This window comes from Halictus rubicundus, chromosome 5, assembly GCF_050948215.1.
Source record: "Halictus rubicundus isolate RS-2024b chromosome 5, iyHalRubi1_principal, whole genome shotgun sequence".
NCBI lineage: Eukaryota > Metazoa > Arthropoda > Insecta > Hymenoptera > Halictidae > Halictus > Halictus rubicundus.
Window position 1 is genome coordinate 14,376,888 of NC_135153.1, and position 26,453 is coordinate 14,403,340.

The 26,453-nt window shown below is 44.3% G+C and overlaps 1 protein-coding gene and 1 long non-coding RNA gene across 4 annotated transcripts in view; both read left to right on the forward strand.

Moving 5' to 3' along the window:
* LOC143354439 (uncharacterized) overlaps positions 1-8,039 on the forward strand; it is a 29,089-nt gene extending 21,050 nt beyond the window's left edge. For all 3 annotated transcript variants that reach the window (XM_076788520.1, XM_076788519.1, XM_076788521.1), the window contains 2 exons: positions 5,954-6,035; positions 7,106-8,039. In XM_076788520.1, coding sequence (XP_076644635.1) covers positions 5,954-6,035; positions 7,106-7,252 — 229 coding nt within the window. In that variant the 3' untranslated portion in view covers positions 7,253-8,039. The remainder of the gene's footprint in view (positions 1-5,953; positions 6,036-7,105) is intronic.
* A 1,309-nt stretch (positions 8,040-9,348) lies between these two features.
* On the forward strand, positions 9,349-11,662 carry LOC143354440 (uncharacterized). Its single transcript, XR_013082333.1, has 2 exons — positions 9,349-10,141; positions 10,175-11,662. It is a non-coding gene; the product is annotated as an uncharacterized LOC143354440 (long non-coding RNA).
* Positions 11,663-26,453: the final 14,791 nt, after the last annotated feature.

The following is a 26,453-nucleotide window of genomic DNA, read 5'->3' on the forward strand; positions in this document are numbered from 1 at the left end:
ATCGGTGTTCGTAAATGATTTTATAACTTACTTTAGTACTCATTTTTGTCATAAATGCATAAAATCCACAGTCTACCGATGAATTAAAATAGTTCGTCCCACAATTTTAAATGTGTTAAATATGACGATTTATAATGTACTCGTGAAAGCTGATGAACATCGCTCAGATGAAACGAATTTTCTCGTTAGCGGGATCGATGTCTTGGCTTTTCCTCTCGCGGGCCATTCGATAATCGAGGATGATTAATTGCCGCGCGTTCCACGGCCGTCCGAGCATATTATAAACAACGTAACATCCGCGACGGCCGCTTCATACAGAATTCCATTAAACGCTATCAAAGTGTCTCATTATGCATCAGTTTGCTGGTGTTCGGCCACTGTAACCGGCACGACAGTGGGGCCAATATCATCGCGATGCTCTCGCGCCAGCTCGCTCGCACTCGCGCGACTTTAAGCGCAACGAAATGACAAAACGATTAGTTAATATGCTAATGACGATGACATCGCTGCCGGAAACGCGATACAAGCGGCCCGAACTTGTTTCGAAGCCGAATCGATGCGCGAGTGGAACGGGTCGATCAATAATCAGACACGGGTAGATTGATTTGCCCGCAATGAGCCTCGCGAAGCCGCGTGACCCCCCTTTTTTTTAACAAAAAACACTAATTTCCAATCTAGTCGACACTGGGTTCGTAATATTTTTAATTTACGATTATTTAGCTCGTAAATATGCATCCATGAGGAATTATTCAAGAAATTTCGTTGGGTATATATTATTACAAGAGTGGCTAAAAATTTGGATAAACACGTCCTTATTATTTTTATAAAGTAATTTAAAATAGTCATTTTCACCTCGCTGTGAACCTAGTATTATTAATAGATCTGTCAGATGAGTCGAAATAATCAATACCAAAGTGTTCGTCTCAGCATTACTGAATTTATAGAAATGATCGAATCAGTTGATTCCTCAGCGTTCATATTGAAAAGGAAATTAACGTCAATTACCTTTTGCAAAATATTTTAGAAGCTTTATTTTTGGTGCTCTACAGTTCTACCGTTAAAATCGGCGGATATTATTTCAGTGTCCCTTCGCGAATAATTGCTCCAGGACATTTTTCCTGTTCCAGGTCTACAGTTTCCTTTATTCCGACTAATCTTTTAATTCCCGAACATCTCGCGTTCGCGAGACGACACACGAGACGAGACTCGCGGACACTCGCTCCAATTCCCGCCTCGTCCCGTTGTAATGAAGGAACACTTTCTTTGGAGAACGTTCCTCGAGAAAAGAATAGACCCTGGTGACGACAATGTAGCGGTCTTATTTCCAGCGACTTCTCGCTTTGTTTAGCCCCGAGCTGAAGAAAACTCGATCCCACGGCAGAATATCCGGAGCCCTTTTGAACGATCTCGCCCTGAATCCCTCGCAAATCCTCGCGGCGTGAACTTCGGCTCGGTGCAGACTGTTTCACATTTTTTCTCTCTAATTTCTTCCCGGTCGTTCGAGAGAGGAAGACTTTCGAGATATCCATGTTTAATATTCATACGACATTATGACCATTCGTTGACCTATTCTATTTACGTTCATTTAAATCGACCATTATTTACGATTTACTTTGGTTATCAGAGATTTTGTTAGACATTCATTACTCGTTCCTAATAACAAAAATTAAAGATTTTTCCTTGTGGTCTGATTATTCACTGTTCTATACTACTTGTATTCCTAGAATTGTCATGTTGTCTGACTATTCATCGATCTATGCTACTTGTATTCATGAATTTTTTTAGACATTCCTGGATCGTTCAAAGCAATGAGATATTTATTATTTACCTTTTTGCCTGACTGTTCCCTGACCTGTTCTACCTGCAATCAGACAATTCCATCATTTCGTTACTATAAATTTATTGAAGCACACATTTTAGTCTCAAGAAATTCAATATTGCCGTACATATCGGATATTTCTTGCGCCGGGTCCTTTTAGTGTAAAAATTCGTATTCAATCACGTTTGATAAATCCCGAACGCGGTCGGGAATGCAATTAATTCCGAATCGTTGAAAATTTTATTAAATCGTCTTCGCTTCTTGCTCGATCCTGTAATCCATTTCCGTCACAAAGCAACGAAATCACATTCTCGCCAATGTCCCGGGGCATTCTCTCTGCATAAAGCGCCGTTTAAGCGCTCTTATTAAGGGGTAAACACCCCGAGGAGACTGTCCGGCGTACGTGTCCCCAAGGCAGCGATCTGCTTATCCTTTCTTACCTGTTTTCGGGCTGGCTTAACTCTTCGAGAGCGTGCACGTCGCCCGTTCCCCAGGGAATTATTTCTCTCTAGCGTAACCTAATCCCCTCATAATCCATGCAGATTTTTGTAATTTCACCCTTTAAAAGCTACTCCTTTCAGAGGGCCGCGCGGGAGTAAACTTCGGGCCGGTTCAACTCGAAAATATTCTATTGTCGTCCAAGAAAGGAATCGCATTTCTCTTGGAAAGCTACGATTCATGCGGCCATTATTTCATGCGTTTGGTTGCGTTCGCGGTTAATCCGCCCTTTTAACGCCGTTTCTTCTGACTTTAGGGGTAAATTTCGGGAAGATGTGCAGAGTGGTCGAATTTATTATCCCGGGGACATTTGAAATTCTAATTTCGGACGATTCTGCGAACTTCTGGCGGCATTTTAAGCGCCTGTGTTTACAGAGTAGCGTTGGTTTTCCTAAAACATCATTCCGAAAAAGATGCTGTCTTTTCTTCTTGTTTTCAGGTAGATATGAGGGTGAAACCTCCTATTTAACTATATTTGTCATTTTATTAGAAACTATACAAGATATTTGAATCAATCGAAAAGCAAATGATAGTTATAGACTAACGTTATTTTGTGTATTTTTTGTAAAATTTTGTATCACTCTTTAAGCGTAGAAGGATTGGATCTTTTAGGGGTGGTTATCGAGTCGTGATTTGTGGATAAAGTGGTGCTATGATTTTTAAAATTGTCAGCACTGTGTAGTCAGTAGAATATTCTCAAAATAGAGGATAAAATTGCCATGAATTCAACTTTCGGTATCCTGATGGACGGTATCCCGAGCTCGGTAGAATTGCGAGGGCGTAGAACAAAACAGTGATAACACCGAAGATGAGTATTTTTCATGTACGCCGTAGCAGCGTTTACCGTTTTGTCGAACCGCGGTTTATACGCGTATCCTTTCCGGCGAGTTCAAGTTGACCCCGTTTATTCAGTTATCCGTGAGGAAACATCGGTGAAAGGTTTGCACAAGCGTGGCGCGCGGGGAGCGCACGCGGATAATACTCACATAAAAATGTGAGCGCGATGGTGAGAAACAACCGAGCAATAATTCTCCCCGGGCGATAGAAGTTCGCCCCCGCGGCGGAAGTTAGTCCGCTTCGATGGAAGCGTGGCAACAAGTACCCGCGAATGTGTTTCCCCCCACATGTATTCCCATCGTAAAAGGTATCGTCCCTGTTTCCCAGACGGCGGTGTTTTCCGCCGCCTTGGATACCCTTCAACGCGCTCGCTCGCACTCGCGTTTCATTGCGATGCCAGGGCAACTTTTCGAACGCGATGAGCCAATAAAAGTTTTATAGTTCGCGGCAAGTTTATTGGCCAGATGGAAAAACCACGTCGGTTCCTTGTTAAAGAAAAATTACATCGCACGCCGCCGCGTTTCCTTGATTAACGCCCCCGAAGGAAAAACCGACCCGAGGATTATAGACCCTCTGTTTGCTCTCTACGTGAGATCCGATACGTGGATCGAACCAGATCTAAATAAGCTGCAGGGAGAATTGGTTTGGATCTAATTCAGGTACAGCTTGGACTCTCGAGGAACTGTTTAAGATCTAATCTAAGACTAGAATATCATAGATAGGAGCCTAAGTCTAAATAAGAACATATAGCTGAGAAATAGTTGAAAATTGAGAAAACCTCGCACAACCTCGTACAAACGTTAACAAACCTCATCAGGTCCACATCAGGTTCAGAACTCATCTGACTACATAGATCAAACCATGTTCAACCTACCTCAAACCCACTTGAAACGTGGACCAAACCTAGTATAAGATAGGACCTTATTCAACTCCAACCTAATTTAACTTTACCAAATTTTGCTCGGAGCTAAGCTGACCTAATTCAAGTTTAACCCTTAGGACTCGAGTGGCGACTCTGAGGCGCCACTAAAAATTACTATATCAAAATATTTTTCACATCAGTTTCGTAAGCATAAAATGAACAAAAAATGATCTAGGTAGGTAGAAATATATGGTTTTCGAGTTAAAATAGTTCCGAGTGCAAAGGGTTAATTCAGACCTAATAAAAGGTCGGTACCTGAAAATTATCCCAGACCTAACCAGAACATCGACGAATTTTTGCCAAATGCGACCCTCAATCTGCCGCGTATGTTTGCCGAGGTAAGCGAGAATGTAAAAAGCATACAATATAAGTTAATATTTTTTTTTTGTCGATTCCCTTTTAACAAATCGGAGCTGCGGAGGGGTTAAAGCGGCGCAATTCCGCGACGGCGCAGCTGTTATCGTAAGTTTTCATACGTATCGTAATGAGTGTCGGGGCCATTTTGCCAGACTCGCGAAATTACAAGTTATTGTTCGAATATTTATACCCGGGGGGCGGGGGTGTAGCCTTTGTGTTCGCGGCTGGATGAAAGCTTCACGCGCGCAGCGAGCCGCAATTTCGCCCGGGCGTTTCCAGCGCGAACGCGGAGCAATTACAGACTGCAATTTCAGCCGTTTTTGATCAGGCATTCGACGATGTCTGGCTGAATGTCTGGGAAAAAGCCCTGGCACGCACGTCCCCGCTCCTTTGAACCGGAGAATCGGTGGTTTAATCCGAACCGCACCATCGTCGTTACGATCAAATTGCTGGTCGAATTATTTCGTTTTCTCGGGGCTGGGACATCCTGCGGTTCGATCACTACTAATCTACACCTTCTTCATTCCAGTTTCGGTTCCCTATCGTCCATTGACGGCAACTTCCCGCAGAAACCACGTAGCAAAAATTTTAATTTCAACTTATACAGTAGTGGATAGGTGTCTGACGATTCGCCGATTTCTACCACTTGATCACGTGATTTTTTCATAATTTACGCCCTAGATTTATCAAAAAATTTGTTTAGACTGCCATTGATCGTTTCAATCAATGGAAAGTGTAACTATGTACCATGTTGTCTGACTATTCATCGACCTATACTACTTGTATCACATCATTCTTTCATTCACAATTTATGTTCCCCATTTACCCTGACATTTTATTTGAGGCATTCATTGATCGTTGCAATCAGTGAAAGGTTCGCTTATTTACCTCGTTGTCTGATCACTCTTTGACCTACTCTGGTTAGATTCGTAGAAATCTGTCATTATTTTATTTTTAGTTTGCCTAACATTTCTCTAGATATTCACTGATCGCTTTAATCTGTAAAACATTTAATTCTTTAATTTGTCTGACTGTTTGCTGACTTGTTCTACTTGCTTTGATAGAGATTCATTATTCTGTTACTAAGTCAGACTTTTCATTGACTTGCACTACTTGCAATACTGTAATTTTATGGCTTACGGGTAAAATTATTAATTTTGCATATCTAAAGTATCTAGAAAATCTAACCAAGACAATATTTATTTACCCTGCTGTTCATAAGTATGCAGATATTAGCAATTCCTTCATAAATCAAATAATGAAATTAAATATGTTGCAATTACTAAATGTATGATTCTAAAGGAATATAACAGCCAAAAAGTCGTTTTTAAAGTCACAGTTTTTTATGGGCTATCTTAAACACATTGATAATGTGATTAGGATGAATAAATGGCTGTCTGGATACTTATGGACGGTACGGTGATCGATGTAACAGCTCTATGTTTAAGTAAGGTCGCGGGAAATTGTCCTCGGATCCTGTTAGACACACAGAGGTCCATTCACGCCGCTTTTGTCGGCAGATTACGGCGGCTGGGGGTCGGGAATCGCGAGTACATCACCGAGCTCGTCGAGCAAATGCGACGGAAACGGGAGCACGCATTGGTAAGTGGAGAATGATCACGGAGAATCGCATAACAGCGGGATCTGCTGCTTACTCTACCCACCCCGGGGCCAGTAATTGTATCGATCGTCGGCGCGATCCTCTTCGTGCTGAACGCTATCGAGCAGCCCGGGCTAGAAGCGCGCCGAGTTACTTGCACACTTGGTCTGATTAAATAATAACGCGGTGAACCTGAAAGCGATCGCTTCGATTTCGCTGGATCGACGGCAACGTTTCATCCTCCACCCCTGACTCGGTCCCTCGCAGTTCAGAATTAATTCTTATACTCTATCGGAATGGTTGAAAATATTTTCTTGAATTAGATCTCTCGTAAATTAAGTTGTGCTATTTCTGGTTATTAAATTGTCTACCTTGTCTTCTGACTGCTCGTTGACTCGTACTACTTGCTTCGATACAACTACGTTAATTCGCTACTTATAATTTTCAATAGACACTTCTCGATCGTTGCAAGGATCAATTACGAAATGTTAAATTCTGCGCAGGTCTGAAAATTAATGAAATGAATGCAGACTACTTAACTGAAATTCCTTGACGATGAAGGTTATACTATTACCATCGTATAATCACTCCCAACAATTTCCCTTATAATCGGGAATATCCGGATTGGTCTCCGGTGATTTTCGGTATAGTGCGACTGGCTTAACTTTATATTATCTTCGACTCGGATTGGATTTTCTTGGTCTGAAGTTCGAAGTAGGGTATTCGCCGTTCTAACGAACCGCGCGCGGCGCGAGTCAAAGACAAACCCGTCAAATTAATTGAAACTAAATTTCTCATCGAATGAGGGGAGATGCTTTTCTGTTTGGATAATGATATTGAAACAATTCCCTCCAAATAACACCCGGGTTCTGTCATTACGCGAGGGTGGTGGGGTTGGACGTCTCAAACATCGCGGCAAATGAGTAACGGTTCCGTTTGATCAGGACTTTGAATTACACTGTGGGGGCGGAAACCTACGGTTCTCCTCCAAGTATGCAATTAACTCTAGAGCATGCAGACAGAGGGTACAGGAGGTCACGCACCGTGTATTCAAGCGAGATTCTCGTTCCAGGAGGAACGACGGATGGAACAAGAGAGCTGTCGCAGGCACTTCGATACCTGGAGGAGGCTCTGGGGTCGGCCGGGTCATGGCGCCCCCATAGATCATGCCCACCGTAACAATCTATACAACATTCTCTACTGTCCGGCCATCTATTGAATCCCCAGCCTTGTACTTGGCACGAAACGGGCTCTGCGGCCTACGTGTTTCCACACACACGGACCGGAACCGAAGCTTTTATCACATGGGACAACGTTTCCATCGATGACAGCAAACTTACTATGCTGGAATACAAAAAGCGAACGTGTTTTTCGTTGGACAGCCACCGTGGCAGCTTCATGGATCAAATGGTCGTCTTTATGGGCTTCTTCCTTGGAAGCGTCGATGTGAAAACGACGAGATCACCTTTTCCATTTTAATTGGATGGCTTTGGCTTTTTCGACTTTTCCAAGGCGAGGGGAGGGATATAAGTTCTTCCAAAATGAATTGATATCCGTTTTAGCCGTACAATTTTTCCCGAATTTGTGGAAGTCTTCGTTATGTGCTTCTTAGTTAGAACCGTTGGTGAAGAAATAGCGGGGTCATCGCCCTTTTCAATTTAATTAACTGGCTTTGGCTGTTTGAATTTTTAGAAGGCGAGGGGAGGGATATAAGTTCTTCCAAAATGAATTGAAATCAGTTTTAGCCGTACAATTTTTCCCGAATTTGTGGGAGTCTTCGTTATGTGCTTCTTAGTTGGAACCGTTGGTGAAGAAATAGCGGGGTTATCGCCCTTTTCATTTTAATTAGCTGGCTTTGGCTTCTTGGATTTTTGGAAGGCGAAGGGAGGGATATAAGTTCTTCCAAAATTAATTACAATTGATTTTAGCCATACAATTTTTCCCGAATTTGTGGGAAGACTTCGTTATGTGCTGCTTGGTTGGATTCGTCGATGATCAAGTAACGAGGTGGTCACCTTTTCCGTTTCAATGAGCTAGCCTTGGCTTCTTTGACTTTCAGAAGCCAACGGGAGGTGAACATCAGAATCAAATATAATCCATGCTCCTAGTTTTCATTTCTATGTAGACCTCGTTATACGCTCCCTAATTAGCAAATTCAATGAGTAAATAACGAGGGTAATCCTCCCTTCTGTTATAATCATCTGACGTTAATTTCTTTGATTTTGGGGAGGGAACGAGAGGGGAAACTCCATTCTAATTAATTTTCGGCTATACAGTTTTCCTAAATTGGCGAACTGATCCCATTATGTGCTTCTTATATTCATTACATGCTGTTCAGCGCAGGCTTATCGGTAGACTACGGAGTTTAAACATTTAAAATGGGTAGACGGAACCCGAAGTAGTAAAAACTGATTTAGTACATAGTAGGAGATCCGCAATCTACTTATCTGCTTCCGCTAATCAACTTCACATTTCTCAATGATTCAGCACCGCACTCAAAATACTTTGGAGCTACCGTTCTTTCTGCTCGCTTTTCCGAATCCCGTTCCGAAGTGTTCGAATCGAATGTAATCACTGAATAATGCTCTCGCAGAGCACGACGGGTAGCATTCCAAGGAAGACAAGGGCTCGTGCGCGATAGAGATTGAGTAGAAAAGGCTCGCCTCTTCTGCCAGATAAGGAATTCCGAATAACGAAGCACGGCGAGCGAACGAGTGATGGATTGTTACGAAATCGTTCGAGTCGTTTCTCGATGAAACGTCGGGGAGGAACGAAGCCTGGAAAAGTTGCTCGGATGGGAGCCGGAAGTGACGTAACAGGTGATGTAACTTCGACGGAAAGGAAAGATGGAAACGGGTGGCCCGGATGATAATTCGAAGCAGCTCGGTCTGTATAATTAATTGACAGTTTTGCATAGGGAGTGGCAGCGAACCGAGTTACCACGGCACGATGTTGAAACCCGCGGGGAGAAGGTATCGGGTCGTAGGTGGATATACGACGAACTACACGTTAGAATTTTTCTTTTGCCCGTATGGTAGTTTGAACGGCACTTAATAGTCCAACGAGTTCACGGGGACTCGTTCTAGCGGCAGCTACTGTAATAGCCGGCAAGTTCGCCTCGCGTTTCTTGGAATCGCTCTGAAACTGTTTATGAAATAATTAGGGGAGCACGGTTACACGTTCTGCGGCCCGTATTAGCCTAAGTGCTACCCCTTCTTCGGGCGGATTCTGCCAGCTGCGTCTCAGATTTTGATGAAACTTTAAGTCTCCGACAATCTATTGATCTTCCTCTATAAGGGCCTATTTTCCCAGGATTTTATTCATTTCTTTCAGATTTTCGAACGCAAAAAGCACAAAGCTCCTCAATGTAATAGATAACATATCTAATGCTAGTTAATTTAGTTTCTGGCAAATACAGTCAAATTATTCGTCGTTTGAGCTAACGGATCAGCAGCGGAGAGTTAGTACAGCACTTCCTCGTATTTTCTACTTTTAGAACCGAACGCAACAGAGCCATGAATCCTCTGAATACAGTCAAGCATGATATAAACCACAGGTTACATTTCAAGCAAAATCTGAGACGGCTAGGTCACAGAATCTCCATAGGAGTCAGTCCACGATTTCGATCAAAGTCTGTCTGCCGATCGTGCCTGTAGTCGCAGCTCGGCACACACGAAAACACAAAGAAGACCGAAACCTCACGTACCATTTTTATTCCGGCGTAGTTCAAAACAACACCCCTGCCAAGAGACAATCGTAAAACAAGCAAGAATAGCAGTGGGAAGACTCGGTCATGACAGGAATCTTGACGACGCGATCCCTTTTCGTGAACTACGGCACGGAATGATATTCCTTTTAAGTTGGAAACGCAAGAATGTTCTAAAATGCAAACGTGTACAACAAACAGGTCGTTATTTTTGCCATTAACGTTCTGGTGGGTCGCTCGAAAAATCGAGCTTCGTTTAATTCTCTTTCATCGAACACATATGGTCGATTTTGCGGAACCTTTTTCTGTTGAGTAAATCAGTAATGCGATTCTCTAAATAATTTTAATTTCATTTAGGATTTCAATTTTTAATTTTATTTCGGACGAAAATGAGTAACTGTAGTTTAAAAAAACATTAGACGCAGTTAAAAATAGTTTTATATTATTTACAACCTATTAGAAATATTAGACATACTAAAAACGAAAATCAATACCTGTTCCAATTTAACATTTTTTTTTTTTCATAAAATCACACAGTCTAGATGGAACAGAGATTAATAGAATTTGATTGAAAAAGCTTGATTTCAGTGAAAGAATGTTTTTGCGTGCCATTGCGCATTTTCAAACCATTCACAATCCGAAACTCGATTTTTCGAAAGCTCCACACCAGAACGAGCTTTTCTGTGAATGCTTGAAAACGAACAAAACGTTTAATGAGGTGGAAAGGTGCGATTGGCCGGATCTCGTTCGGGAATCGGTGGGATGGTTTGAAAATTTCATGAACACCGTGGAATTTGAATTCGCGAGGTCTCGGCACGCGACCGTCAAAAGAAACGCGGCTCGTTATCCTCGATACAGCCGGCTGGAAAAACTTTATTGGTTACTTCAGCGAGCGAGCTTCAAAGAACGCTGGCCGGCGAACAAAGCGGAGAGGTGCGCGCCGGGGCTGAAGTGTTTGCAATATTGCGTGCCACGCTAAACAGCGAGTGGGAACACGTCTGAAAGCCACCGTCCCCGCGTTCCTACGTTTGCTTTTGGCTCTAACATCCCCGGGAAACGTTCTATGGAAATTGCTTTTATCGAAAATGGAATTCTGCCGTTGCACGCCACACGCGCTAGCGAGCGAGCGAGCGAGCGACAGACTCGCGTCGCTGTATGTATGACACGTCAGATTTTCCGCTTTTTTCAGGATTGAATGACTTCCCAGTAAACCTTTATAGAAATTCCCTTTCTCTCCTCCTCCTCCCTTCCCCTCGCTGGATTAATCCAGGCAAAACCGCGCGCGACAGGGTTAAATTGAATTTTAGACTCGACGAGCTTTCGATTTCCCTTCGAACGCACCTGAAGGACTCGAAACGCTCCTGAACTTCCTTCGTTTGTACTTCCTCGAGACGTTTCTTTGTTCCTGCAGGAAATTACTGCACGAATTCTGTACGCTGACAGCGCACTCGGGCTGCTGCTAGACACTGGCACAGTGGAATACGTTGATAACTATCGCGAAGCTGCGTGTTCGTTTTGTTACGTTTGTAATCTAATGAGTAGACAGTGGAACTTTCTGCAATATAAAAATGTTTTACCCGAATTGCAATAAACTGGCGTGAAACAGAAATTCATAGGTTAAAAATAATGTGGCAGTATTTTGAAATTCTTCGAACGTTTTTACAGTTCTAAATTACACCTACTCATTTTTGTCATAAATGCATAAAATCCGCTGTCTAATGGCAAGCAAGAAAATTGATTCGAAAATTGATTTTATTGAAAAGTCGCTAGTCGTTAGGTTGTTTAACAATGTTAATATAAAAATCACAACGGCTGATATTTTGTCCCCTTGATTACCTTCAAGGGTTAAAAATGTTGTAAGAGATCTCTGTCTTCTTCGAACCGTCGCGTCGTAGAACAGTCAATAAAGAAATTTAATCTCGATCCCAGTTTTGTTAACCCGATCCCCCGGTAGTCTAGTAATTACCATAGTTAATCCGCACGACTCTTTTGCTGACAATTAATCATGGCAGATGGTGTTCCTCGCCCGAGGAAAAACGATCAGAAAAACGTGCACCGTGTGAATGGAAATCAATAGAATCCCCTGGAAGACGGAAACGAAAACTCGACAGAAGAGCTGAAAGGGTCGTCGAAAAGTGGCTTTCAGAAATGTTTCCTGCAGCTTTCTGATCGTTTTCGTGCCCGTATAGATTCTCGAGGAGAGCATTTCCAAGGGAACAGTGTGCAAATAGCGGTAGTGTGTCGCGCTTCCATTTAATAATGAGAAACAACGCGAAACAAGTAGTACAGTTCAATAAATTGTCAGACACACGACAACAATCTATTCAGGAGAATGCTAAGCTTGTTCCTAAGATTAAAATCTCTTCAATGATGAAGGTTGTTAACTAAAAAAGGTCCAGAAACTATCACGAAGAGGTTGGATCAAAATGTGAGTAGTAGAGATCCATATATGGTCATCCATGATACAGAAAACGAATTTGAAAAATGCTACACATGTCACAGGGATTAAAACCTATTACAATGAAGTAGAATACGAACTGAAATATGTTTCAAAGCAATATGCACGAGATTAAGTGGAGATGTAGATAGTAGAACCTCGAAAATGATCAGACGTAGTACAAAAATCACTCTGGAAAAATGCTGCTGTTGTTCCCTGGCCTAAAATCTGTGCACTGAAGAACAATAGCAGCTGAAAGAGGTACTGAAACAATATGATACAGTTTCTATTTGTAACATAAGTAGCAGAGCTCCGTAAATGGTCAGACAGGGAAGAAATTCCCGGAAGAAGTGTACGATCCTCAGCAGGCAACAATTCCGAAGGAAATGCGGTGTAAACAGCGATAGTGTTATTCATTTCCGTATAACGAAGGAAACCATTGCGGAGAACGCAGGAGAAGTCTGTATATGGTCAGACACGCGATAAGAACATACTCAGAGGAACAGCCGCAATTTTCATGGAGATTGAAATCTCCGCAATGGCGAAGAATATTAATTCAACAAGCGTGAGAAGAATATAGGAGGAACGAGATTATGGCACATGTGCTAGTGAGTGCTGTATGGCCAGAAGGGGTTGAATAAAATTTCCTCGAGCGGTGCACAGTCTTGAAAAGGAAACCGTATCAGAGATTACAGACTGCGAACTGCGATACCGCGCTCGTTTTCGTGTGACAAATAATGCTGTTCGTGAACTTTTCCACTTCGTTATGTACCTTGAAATTGTCAAGCATTTGGACACACCGGCTTTTGGACGTTACTCGTGCAAAATGAAATTTATGCTTGTCAGAAAATCACCACAGGGGTGTAAATTGATTTCGAAGTCGATTCGAAAGTTTTCTCACGTTTTTAAGGGAGTTGAAAGGTTTCATTTTATTATGTTCAACTTCTTCGAACTGTGTTTTCAGTATTGTTTCCGAGAATTTTCTGTGACCTGTCAGATCATTTAATGTTAATAAAATATCATTTTCTTTGCACCTCTCCGTTTTACCTCTCCTCCCAGGTAACATTTCATTCCACTTCGTTGAATTATCTGCTTTGCATAACCCGTTTCAACGTCGTGTCCTCATGCTAATGCAATCCGTATATTAAACTGTTCTTGCTGTAAATAAATTGAATTAAATTAAATGACCATTAAATGACGATTTCTTCTTAACGTTTATTTTCATTTTCATTTACGTCTGAATGAATGCGTTATGCGATGTGACAGTGTCATTCGCTTTACAAAACTGCTGTTCTAATTGCCGCTCGCGTTTCACCGCATTGAATTGCTTCACCCGCAATGAAATCGACTGAAATGAAGTTGAAATGAAGCGGTACGTTTTTCACGGAAGTAATAGTTGTCGGGGCTGCTTGGGAACGATGGCGTACACATGTCAGCGTGGAAGCGGCATCGATCGCGCGCCGTATAATGCGCTAATTACACGATACTTGGTGTCCAGCCGGACGAGGGGTGCCAGCGTGACGAGCTCGCCCCTAATGGACGTCGCCAATTTAATTTGGACGTTGTTTGCCGGGACACGGGGCAGTTTGTATTCCTAAACGCGGACCTTTGTCCCGCAGCTGGCCGCGTAGAACGGCCGGCCTCGGTCTCATCCTTCCTCCGGGTTTTCAGAGCCCGTAGGAAACCCACGGAATCCAGCCGTTGCCTCGTATCTCCCTGGTTACGATCTCCAGGAGCGGGAGCCGCAGCCGTGCGCGCGAGCGTCCGCCTCCCCGTCCGAAAGCTACGCTTCTCTCTCCCCATTGTCTGACTATTGTGTCCCGTTACCACTGTGTGTCCGTCCGTTCGTTTGTATAAGGGTGATTCATTTTCCGCGAAATATCAGTTCCTGCGCCGCATGAATTGCGAGTCGCGCGCCCGTGTAAAACCGCTCGCGTTTCACAACCCTTCCTCTCCCCCCCACTCTCTCTCTCTCTCTCCTCTCACACTGCGTGAGCATTCGTCGTTTATTCGTTTCTGGAAACTGGGTCGGGGAGGTATTAATGTGCTGAAAAATATATTTTAATTTCACAAGGATCGATTATTTATTTTCGTTATCTTTTAACGAAGATATGTAAGAGTGGAGTACAGTGTGTAAGTGGTGGTGGTCTTTATATAGTCAGGCGGAGTTCAAGATAATTTAATACTGCAGGTTAAATTGTTCCCAGACATCACTTTCATAAAAGAACTGATTGAATTAAATGAAGGGGACGTTTCGAAGATAGACATGAAGTAGTAGCGACTCATGTGTGGCCAGACAAGCCACAAGATCTGCTTGGGACAGAAAAATCGTGATCATAATAGGCGGCACAGATTCTAGAATTAAGATGATATATAAGATGTAATTTTTCAGTAGTGATAGTCCATATGAAGTCAGACAGGGTTCGAGAATATGTTGTGAGGTAGACTTTAACACTTCTGGACATCAACTGAGGTGCAAATAAAAAAGTAATTGGATTGATTTAGGTGCACACATTTCGACAATTCTTAATCATCTACTTCAACTGAAAATGTCCATCGAAAACAATTCGACGACTTAAAACATTACTGTAACGCGCATAATTGTTTCGTGCTCAATTACAATTGAACGAACGTTATTGCAATAATTGACAATTAAATCGTGTTTCACGCCCATCCAGCCCTTCTCCTGTTTCCTCCCCCAATGCGTGGATGTTATTCTCTGGTCATCTGGTTTTCGCCATCGTTTATTCGTTTCTGGGGCGGCGCATTGTCACCGAAATTGGGTCGGTCCGTCGGGAATGAGATACGCCGTTGATCCCCGTGTCGCGAAAATTGGTCATCGCTATCTTGTTCCAGTTTGTTCTGTATGTTTCTCTACGCCTTTCTCTCGCCGCCTCGGCTGTATATTTTTTCTATTTCGCTTTCTCTCTATCTCGGCTTTCGTTCGAAACTTTTTATCACGTCGCCGACGCGTGTTTAGCCCCGACAGGGCAGAAATAGAAAAACGACGGGCGACGCGTCCGGTCCGCTGTTTGCGGGAGCTTGTTTAATTTCCGGTCCCCGCAAGGACACGTTCGACACTTTTTCGAACGGGGTAGGTTCGCGGTTATGATTTAAAAATCGCGTACTTTTATTGTCGCTTTCTCCCATCCCCTGTGTTTCTTCGCCATCGAATAATGTACAATTATAAACGAGCGGGATTCGCCATTTTCCTTGATACATGCAGCGCCGAGCGAAAACTCGACGATATTATCGAATTAATCCGGCGAGCTCTCTGTACGCCGATGCGGGGGGGGGGGGGGGGGCTCACTGTGTTTGCACGCGGCCTGCTACACTCCGTCGGCTGCAATCTGTGCAATTGAAAATTATTAACTGATATGATTGAAAAGCTCGTGCCGGATACTTTCGAAATCGTTTATATTAATTAGCACGCGTGCACGGGACAATTATGATGGTAATGGGGAGAGCGAGGGTTGCGCAACGTTCCATGAAATGAAGCTATTTGCATTTGGAACGGCAACTCTTCGAAATGAAACGAGAAAGAATGGGATAGCTGATGGCGGCGGCTCGTGTGTGGTCAGACAATGTGCACAACCTGTTTGGAAGAAGGATTTCACGAGCTTTAGAGGCCAGGAGGCCTTAAAATTCAAAATAAACGGAAAAGAAGGTTGGAGAACAACGTTGAAGTAATTGTAGTCTGTATATACTCAGACAGAGATCAACAGAATTTTTCAGAGCGGTTTAAATTGTTTCTAGACATTGTTCTTGGAGCGAATAAAGGAATTTTTGGTTGAATAGAATAAAACAGGCGTTCTAAAAACTGAAAAGAAAGAGTATTCATCCATGAGTGGTCAGACAAGCTACAAGATCCACTTGTGAGTAGTGGTACTCCGTATATAGCCAGACAAGATTCAAGAAAATTTGAGAATGCAATGCACAATGGTTGGGAATAATTAACTTGAATCAGAAAAAATGTTTGTAACACCGGTACGAAGTAGTAGTGACCCGTGTATGTTCAGACACTTTACAAAATCTGCTTCAAGTAAGAAATCCATGATCTTCTCGAGGGGTGAAGCCTGCAAAATTAAAAGCAAATATAAAAACTAGACTACGGTAAAACGAGTGAGTAGTATTACCCTGAATATGATCAGACGGAGAGCAAGAGACCGCTGGGAAGCAGTTTGCTAATTAAAAAAAAATAAGAATTAAAGCAGGGCAACGTATAAAAGATAAACACGAAGTAGTGGAGGCCGTTATTTAGTCAGACAACTCCCGGAGTCTGAAACCATGTAGAGTTACGAGGTTTTCCTCGGCGGTCGGTGTGTGTTCTCTGGCACGGGGCGCGTACCAGCGCACGTTCCATCAGTTAACGCGATCGAGCCGGTGCGTAAATTTATTAATAATCGCTTAGCCAAGCTGTTGGTACGGTCCACGGGCCAGCAATTTTCGTCGCGGGGTGGTGAAGGTACGTGACCGCGCAAACCGGCGGGTAAAAATTTCTGTCGCGCGAACGACGGAGTCCGATGATTAACAGCTCGGCCGTAACGAGCGCTTCGGCGCTACTTAATTAGAGATCGGGTAATTTATGCGGCAGACGTGTTCCACGCGCGGCCGGCGACGCTCCTTTCTTCCTTTGTAGCGGCCGCCTCCTCTCCGGAGCACCTTTATTTTTCTCCGTTAATTGTTCCGCGCCCTTAAAGGAGCGCGATAAATTCCCGTCTCGCGCGAACGTTTCAACGGCCGCGCCCTCCCCGCGATTAATTATTCCCGGCCTGTTTTATGCTGCCCCGCTGTTTCGTTATTTCGTGCCGGGCAGCTACGAGCGATCACGAACTCGCCACTTAATTGCGTAATCGCCACTTTCGGCGATCGAACTGCATTCGGAATTTCTGCGATCAATGGCTCTCGGTCGGCATTAATTATCATAACACGCGTGCACAGGTAGAATCTACAGTTCGGAAGTTTTTAATTGCTGTTGCTGGATAGTTGCTTGAGACTCGTGTACACTGGAGACTATAATCAATATTAATTATTAGACTGCGAATCAACAAACTGGGGTGAAACAAAATTTTTTTCTTAATTTAATCTTTCTTCTTGCATGCTATGTATATTAACGTATGCAATTTAGAGCTGCTCGTTTAAAATTCTCTTGTGGGACCTGTTTCAATAAACATTTTTAGATAAGTGACTTTCATGGAACGTTTATTATGCAGGTTCCTAGAAGATGTTTTCTTGAACATGCAAGTTCGATAAGAAAATTCCACTTTAAGCCTGGAGATATATTCTGTGGTGAACCTGTGCAAAGTATTTCACTTATGGTGCGCTGTGCAAACTATTTCCCGCTCGGAGGGGAATTTGTGCATATTCGGTTAGGGTCCGGCATCGATAGCATATGTACCGCTGCAGTGCAGCACGGCTATCGATAGAACTCGGGCGGAACGTTGCCGAACGTTCTCCCGGTAGCAGACACACGGTTCTTATCGCGATTCGCCGAGTAATTCCTGTAAGAGCTACTGCAGCGACTTTGCCCGACGGAAAGCTGCCTTCAGCAGCCCGCATTCTTCGCCGGTGACAGGAACGGTGTAGCCGGCTGCCAAATTTATCGGATCCCGTAGCGACTGGAACGATTCCGAGATCCGTTGCCGATAAGAGAAACGCATGCGAAGTTGAATCTAACGCGGCGTCGCCGCGCCGCCGTCGAATCTAAATGTAAATCAAAATGACTTCGCGTCGTCACGTCTGCAGCCTAACGTTAAACCGCAGATCGACGACGAAACGAAGAAACTCCTGAGCTTCTGCGAGGAGAAATCCGCGGCGCGTGAGATCGGAAATTGCTCGGGCGTGGGGGATCGAACTATTAAAATCGGAAAATCGTTTACACGATGAGTAACGTCGAGAAGTTAGGTGCGCCCGGTGAAAAGCGTGTTCCGTGATGAAGTGGCTGAAAAGAAACCTATCGCCGGGCGGACGGCTCGAAAAAAAGCTTATCTTCGAAATGCCCTCGGAATTCCAGGTGGCCCAGTTGCAGCGCCGGAAAATCGCTCGATCGGATCGCAATTCCGTTCCGTCTGGCCGCTTTTGTCCCTCCCCCGTCTGGCACCGAATCGATCTTCGTCGCCGGCCGCGATCTCCTGCGAAATCGGTTTCTCGCGAGCCCCCGATAATTGATTTTACAAGTTCGCGGTAACGCGTCGAGGCACACCTCTCGTCTCCTCCGTTCCCACTCACCCACGCGCGTACCACCCTCCTCCGTTTGCAAATCGCCGGCCCCGGGCGCGATAGATTCCGCGGAATCGCGGAAACTTCGCTCCTCCCCCACCCCCAACCGAGATATCGGCAAGCGTTTTCGCCCGGTTCGCGATACCAGCAGAAACGTAATACCCGTCCGTGTCGCATCGATTCGCCTAATGGACAACCCGGCCACGATTTTCGCAACCTCTTATTGCCGGGACAAGAAACTTTGGCTCGCGAACTTAGGGCGGAGGGCTCCGGCTCGGGCTCGTTTTCCGGAACTAACACACCCTCGGATCGGATTCGCAGCTACTCGAAATCAAATCTGCGTCGCGCTCGCGGCATCTGCGATGCTGTGATCGAATGTGATTACGAAGCGATCGGGGAAACTTTTGTTGGCGAGATTGTTTGCCGAGTTAGCGCCTCGGTCTTCTTGTTTTATTCGGAATCTTGCGAGTCAGCTGATGCTGTAAACTACTACGGACGTGAACGAAATCAAGGGGGCGGCGGGGTTGCGCGAAATGAAAATTGTTTGCTGAGCCAACAAGAATTTGTTTTCACTATTTCAATCATTTTAACAGTCTGGGTTAACGCATTTCAGCCTCGTCAACTTTTTCAATCGATCTCGTTGGTCGATGGTACGTACACCTCATGAATACACTGGGTGTTCGACTACAGGTGGCAGAAAATTTAAGGGGTGGTTCTGCATGACATTGTAAAACGAAAATGAGGAGTAAAGAAATTTTGATTTCGGCTTCATTTTGCAGTTATTAACAATTCTATATCCACCTGGAATGCGGCAACCCTACCAACAGAGGTGCGCGACAGTTGCGTAAGCAAATATGTGCATTTTTGTGAATACTTGCACCTGCGAGTATTGAATATTTATGGACACAATGGATATATGCAAACCATTTTACAGTGGTCACCAGTAAATTACCTATGTGAGCCTCGTTGTAAAGTGAAAACCCGCGCCTCTATGACGTACACAACGGACACCTCTGTTGGTCGGGTTGCCGCATTTTAGGCGGACTTTTAATTGTAAACAACTAAAAGACGAAGCCGAAATCGCAAATTTTTTATTCTTCAGTTTCGTTCACCCCCTAAATTTTCTCCCACCTGTAGTCGAACACCCTGTGCATGATAATCCGATAAATAAAGTGAACGACGAAAAAATTTTAATTTTCAATTGGCGCTCACTTTGATCAATAATTTCTATTTAGACAAAAGTTTCTGTCATCATATGGCACAACCCAGCGCCATCGTTGTTTCATTTCAAATTGCAGTAGCTCGATATGAAAACAAAAAGCACACCGGGAAATAACGATGGTCGATTGAAATGCGAGGAAAGAAGCATTGCATCGGTTCGAACGCAGCTTCAAATTACCGTTTAATAATAGCGGCGTTTCGGCCTGATGAGTGATGATTGGTGGCGAATGTTTCGACGCTTCGCGAGTGTGCAGAACGATTTAATTTTACGGAATGATCGATCGGCAGTCGTTAACGTCGGTGGACGTTTCAAGAATAGATATTCGCGCGTCCCGCGTCGAGCAGTATAAATTCGATGAATCCGTCCCACGAGCAGGAATCGAATGGCGACGACGCGACGTCTTAAGCGTCGTCTCCTAACGGAATGAGTGGAACGAGCCCCGGGACGACTTCAATTTGATCGGGCGTCTTTCAAAACACGCCGCGGAGGAATGCTCGGGCATAATCCCGTGTCAGCGGGTTCAGTGGCTGTCTTCTCCTCGAATCATTTCTTGGCTGATGGCTGAGACGAGGACAAGATAATCCGTCCCGGCGTCTCTTCGAAAAAGGGCACGGGAATCCCTTCATACCTAAATCGACGTATAAAATATCGATGATCCGTCCCCGGCAGCTGGAGACCGTTGAACGGGTATCTTTTTATGCCGATTCGCCCGGTGCCCCGTTCCTGTCGTTCGTCAAAAATAAAATCCCACACGCGGCATGCCGGCGTATGGGGGTATGTCTTCCTAGAATTTCGGTGCTCTCCAACCCAGTCGAAAAGACCCCGCAACAATCGCCCGGCTACGACTTATAGCGTATCGCGCGATCCGAACGATCGACGCCATAAAAGAATCTTCCGTTCCGAGAGCTCTCCTCAAGATATCGTTCGCGTCAAACCCTCGTGCCTCTGTTGAGCATTGATCCGCCTCCTGTTACCACTACGAGGCTGCAAAATGGTGGATTCGGACGGAATTATGCAGAGAATAGCTTAGTATACCTAATTACAGCTACCTCTGCTCCTATGGTCGGAAACTTTGAGTACCTGGAAATTTGTCTGACTTTTGATTGAGCTTTCCATTATTTTTCCCCTTCTTGTCGGGTGACCGTTTAGAGATACAGTTTACGAAATAGATCAAGTAATACATTATTCAAAGTGTTCCTTCTGATTCGTCTGAACGATTAGAGTTATTAAAAAATATTATTAGCTGCTTGATAATAAAGTTTGCAGCTTATAATTCAGTTCATTTCGGAGCGAATGAATTGCCATGCAGTACCACTAATTGTCTGATAATATATTATGATAATATTTTAATAGTACTCCATCATTGATTATTAGACAGCGGATCTTTATGCAAAAGAAAAATTGTTTGCAACGATTGCAGGCCGTAGGAACCAAATAGAAATGTCTTTCTTTCTTCCGTTGTTTTATTTATTTAGATACTAGAAATTAGTCTAAAATTTGTAATCTTTTTACTGGTTGAAATCACACTCATCTATTTCGGTTATAATAGCGTAACATCCGCAGTCTATTGATTACACAAGTAGTACAAGTTTGCAACTGGTCAGATCGTTGAATATGAAGGACTTTATCACCACTCTAATAAATGATGCAAATTTAACCATGCATATAAAATGTAGAGCACTGAAACAACGAGTATAATAAAATGAACAGCACTCGAGCGACTGCTACAACTACCAAATTACTATCACAATATGCAAAATCTAAATTTGCAAAAATGAAGTAGCTCCCTCGGGAACTAAAATTGATATCTAGATGGAATGCCGATGGACAGGTCCTGTTGAATACAGGATGAGGATTCTGCAGGTCTACGAGCAGCCGGAATCACGGAAAAATTCCGCGGCGTCAAAACCGTTCCGATAAATGGCGATCTCTTTTTTTCGAGACTGCGGCGCGGTTGATAAATTTCCAGACACCTGGAGCGGTCCGGTCCGCGGGTAATTGTCTGCACAATCGCGTGCAACGTTTCCGTGACAGTGCCACGTGTAATTCCCCGTGGCAACGCGGGTTTTTGTGCCCGTGAGAGTTTGGCGTGCACGGTTCCCGGTGCCCGGTTGCCGGGCGCAACAGCAAGAAATTGGAAGCACGGTGGAAAAAATTTTCACCCGGCGGTGGGGGTGGAAAAATCGCGTAACAGGAATTTCATCCGGCGAAACGTTTCCGACCACGGGCTGTTATTCAACCGAGTCGCGCCAGTTCCGGCGAAGTTGCATTAAGCTGCGCCCCATTCGAGGTGCATTCGCGACCGCGAGCGGGTGCGCGCGCGCGCGCGTACTCTCACGAGCCCCGGTTATTACAGAGATTCCGTACAATGTATCGCGTTACGCAATCGATTTATCTTGCCGGGCGTTTTCTTGTTACGAAACCCAGCAGAGAGACAATTACGCCAGACCGGGGGAACGCTATTATTTTCCTGCGCGAAGTTCGCGCTCGCGCGGGCGTGTTTGTGCAATCGAGAGTATCGCGACGACAGAAATCTGGCTCGAACTTGACGCGGATCTAATCCGACGGCTAAGTACAGTTTCGAGGGAGAAATTGGTTCGCGGATGGTATGCATGAGTCGAATGCGGGATCCTAAGTCTACATGGAATGGGTCGTTACTCTTTGTTGCTGCGGCGAATCGGAACTCGATCTGCATTCCGCAAGCTACAAACCAAACTCGCGAGAATCTAAAATTGATCGAAAGTCGATTCTGCTGGTAACTAATTAAATGGACGGAAGAAGTCGATACTTACAGGAATCTGTATTACACCATCGAACTAATTAAACGTTGCAACACCATTGTAATAGTTTCGGAGACTAATTGCGATTTTGCATACGTGTTAACCTTTAATTTCTCCATTTTTATATATCTCCAGAGACAACCATAACAAGATTGAATGTACTTGCAGAGATGGAATTAAGGACGACCACGCTTATCCAACTTTAACCTGCATACAGCTTCACCAAGAATTATATTGTAACGCTGTACCGCGCTGAAACGTTCATTAACAATATGTGTTACTTGTTAATGCATTTGTAATTGCGATTTAAATATGCATATTAAAATAATATGATGTTAAAATGATACGAATCACGGGAAGACGACCGCCGTTACAATTTCCCGTTACAGCATTCCATTAATTTAAACTGATTAGCTAATTACTATTAATACAAGCTTATTTTTAATTCAGAGTAGCCGGCAGATGATTCTCGGACGAGTTTCGGTGCAGGTTTTGCGAGCTGAGAAGGGCCTCTCGCAGCGATCCGACGGGCGTAACTCGTTTCATAAGCGCCTCACGATTTTCGGCGCCCTTTTCTTTTTCCGCTTCCGACTGCGTAATCCGGGCGGATAGGTCGCCGAGGATTTTGTTCCATTTAATTTCCTCCCGGGGACAATATCTAGAGCGATGTGCATAATCTGCGCATCGGCCGCGCGTCCCTTAATGGCCAACTAAATATTATCCCTCCTGGCGAGAGATGCTGCAGGGGGAATAGTTTTTAATATAACACCCGCGGATCGTTGTCACGCTTTTTTCTCCCAGTTGTTCCTACCTTTTCTCGTCTCTGTTTAATCGTGCCGGAGCGTCCCGATAATTCGAGAGGACGGTTTACGGAAAGATTAAAAAGTCCGGCCAGGGAATTTTTATCCGTCGCAAATAATAAGAGCGGCCCCGGTTGAATTATGGCGACGCCGAAGGGAATCCGATTTACGAGAACCGCGTGCCGGCACGTGGTACCGAGGCGTTTGCCATCTTGTCCCGGATCAGATTCAGCGATTATCAGGCTTATCGGTAGGCGGCCGTCCCCCTCCGACCATATTTTAAACAGATTCTCGAGGATTTTTGCCGCGGAGAAACATCGACAAACTGTCGGGAGCATGAAATACGATTTCTACGTTTTCGGTTCCCGGCGACCGGGGCCGAAACAAAAACATTTCTGACGCGATAAATTGACAGGGCTATCGGCCGGGTCTCTCGGGACGAATTCTCCGGGCTACGTACACGGATATGTTTCCCCCAAAGAAACTCCTCTGTTTTTCATACACGAATCAGGGAGGGGGTGCGGACAGGTTTCCCGTGGCGAAATGAAATCGCTGTTTCTCGACATTCTCGTTCACGGTTTTCGAGGGTGTTCGAGGCGTCGCGGTCGCGGACGCGATAAACAATTTGCACCCGAGCATTACTCGTCTCTACGATCCGAGGCGATCTCTCCCTCTTCCTCTCTATCCGTTCAAAGGGTTCCCCCGGTGGGTCCGTATTCGCGCGATTTTTTAATGCCCCCGTAAAAAAGGTATTCCGTTGATCGTATAACAGTGCAACGTCCGGCTGATCGTAATTCCCGGCGTGTCGCGAATGAAGATTGCAAGAAAATTGCAGCGGACCGGCGCGATACCGCGAGCGCCCCCTTCAAGATCTCGACCATTTTCCTATTTAGCAATTCCGTTCCCGACGCCTGTATTAGCGCTAATTACTACCCACACTAATTCTCCCGGCCAACGTAGAACACCGCTCGCGGAGAACGAAGCTCGAAGTTTAAGCGAAGTTCGTTCTTAATCCTCGGTACAATTTTCGTGAGCCTTCTTGTAAACGCTACTCCAAGATTATTTAATTTAGAGGCTCCACGGGATAATTAGAAGATTGGGGGAGTATAATGAATCTCGTGGGCGCGTGCAAGTATATTATTAACGTGATCAAGTAGTTCATGACAATATCGGTTAATGGTATGATGCATTCGATAGATAGCATAAGCGTAACACTGCTGAAATCAGTAGTACAAACATGCTCCGGTCAGACGGGAAGCATAGACCTGCCACTAGTCAAGCATGTAGTTTATGTGCATCATTAATCGGGCAAGTAGTTGAATTCAACACAGGAAAACAACATAAACTGGTACAGGTCTGTCGTTACTTGTCTAAGTAGTATAAGAAAGTATTTGTCAGACAAGCATTCCAGCTCTGGCCCCAGTCAGGTATGTAATAGGAGCCTGCAATAGTGAAACAACTATTCAAACAAGTAGTAAGATTATTCACTGGTCAAGCAAGTCTGAAGAGTCTGTACTAGTCAAACAAGTAGTACGAGCCTGCAGTAATCAGACAAGCAGTGCGACGCTGCACTAGACAGAAAAGTTTAATGATTCTGTACCAGTCAGGTATGCAATACGAGACTTCAGTAGAAACGTGGTAGTGTGCTGTCGTAGTAGTCAGTGCTGATCAGACGAGTAGTATGAATTTGCATCGATTCCACATGTAGTACAAACATCTTCCTTGAGTGTTATATTGAAGATTTCTGAAGTATTGGGCATAAAAATAGCAGTGAGAAGTTACGAATGGTATAATATAAACCACAACACAGACACTCGGAGATCGATTATTAGCGACGGTATTAAACGCGGCATCGCCGGAATTATGAGAGCGGCGACCGCGAAATTTAATAACGCGAACAACACTCGCGTCGTATTGTCAACCTATTGTCTCGGACTCGTCCCAGTTTCATCGGAAAATTTGCATCCGGGATTTACGGTAACTATACGCCGTTCGTTATCGTTTTGCGTCACCGCCCGTATATACAAATCTCGATTATTATGTCGAACAATAGCCCCACTATACTAACCGGCCCAGAAAAGAAAATCCAATTGCCGGGCTCTTTCTCTGTGTCGAAAATGAATAGTACACCCGTTCGACGACAGAACTCGATTCAAACCGATCTTTGATGTTTTGTGGTCGGACGAGAGAGTAATGGTAGTTGCGATAACACCTGAATACGTCATGTGTAGACTGTGGACTGTCGTTGGTCCATATATCTACGAAATAAAATGTGTAGAAAAATGCAGGACAGTTCACGGTTATCTCTGACACGGAGATGAACGACGACACAGAAACCGCAATTATCTTTTGCGTGCAGGACGTGAACGATGCCGGCTGTCATCTCCTATCTTGCTGGCAGTTTAAGGGGAACTCATCAGCGTTCCCGGCACCCAATGACAATTCCTCGAATTCGGTTAAAGTGCTTGATGAAGTTTAATTGACGGCTGAGCCGTTAATCCACGGGGATCTCGCCGCTCAACTTCTGCTCGGCTACACTTTATTTAACCGAGTCCCGGCCTTCGAAATTGGGCTGTCAAGCTTGTTAACTCCTTTTTTGTTTACGAGCCGAAATTGCGCAGCCACAACTTCGACGATTCGTTCGGTCGGTCCGGCCAGAGACAGAAAGAGAGAAAAAGAGAGAGAACCAGCAAGAAAAAGCTTTCTCCAGTGGTGTATCGCGGCGCGAAATCAAATCGTGATTTTTAACTGCTACAGGCACTGTAAACATTTCGAGAGTCGCTTTCGACCGTTCGACTTTTTCTCTTCGCTCGAATCTCGCGTGGATTTTACAGGCTGGCTTTCACAGATCAACGCCAGCTGCCAGGACAGCCGGTTTTTGTTGCAAACGCTGGCCAACGTCCATAGAAACGCTCGTTCGAATTTCTTTCGCAGGTATATCCCTGTAATATTGACCTGATCGCACCGATATCATAAAACGATCGCAGTGTAAATTCTTCTTTTAATACCTAATTCTATAGGGAAGGCAAACTTGAGGAACATAAAATATGGTATTAATTTTTATGCACAGGTATACATATCCATGAATTTTATAAATTCTCATTCGCCCTGAATCCATAAAACTTCACATTAATTATTAATCAGATAAGCGACATAATGCTGCTATAAATTCGTAAGATTTCATTGAATTAGTAATGTAGACCAAGGTTGTTCCACTTACAAGTGGTATACACCGATCACTGATCAGACAAACCAT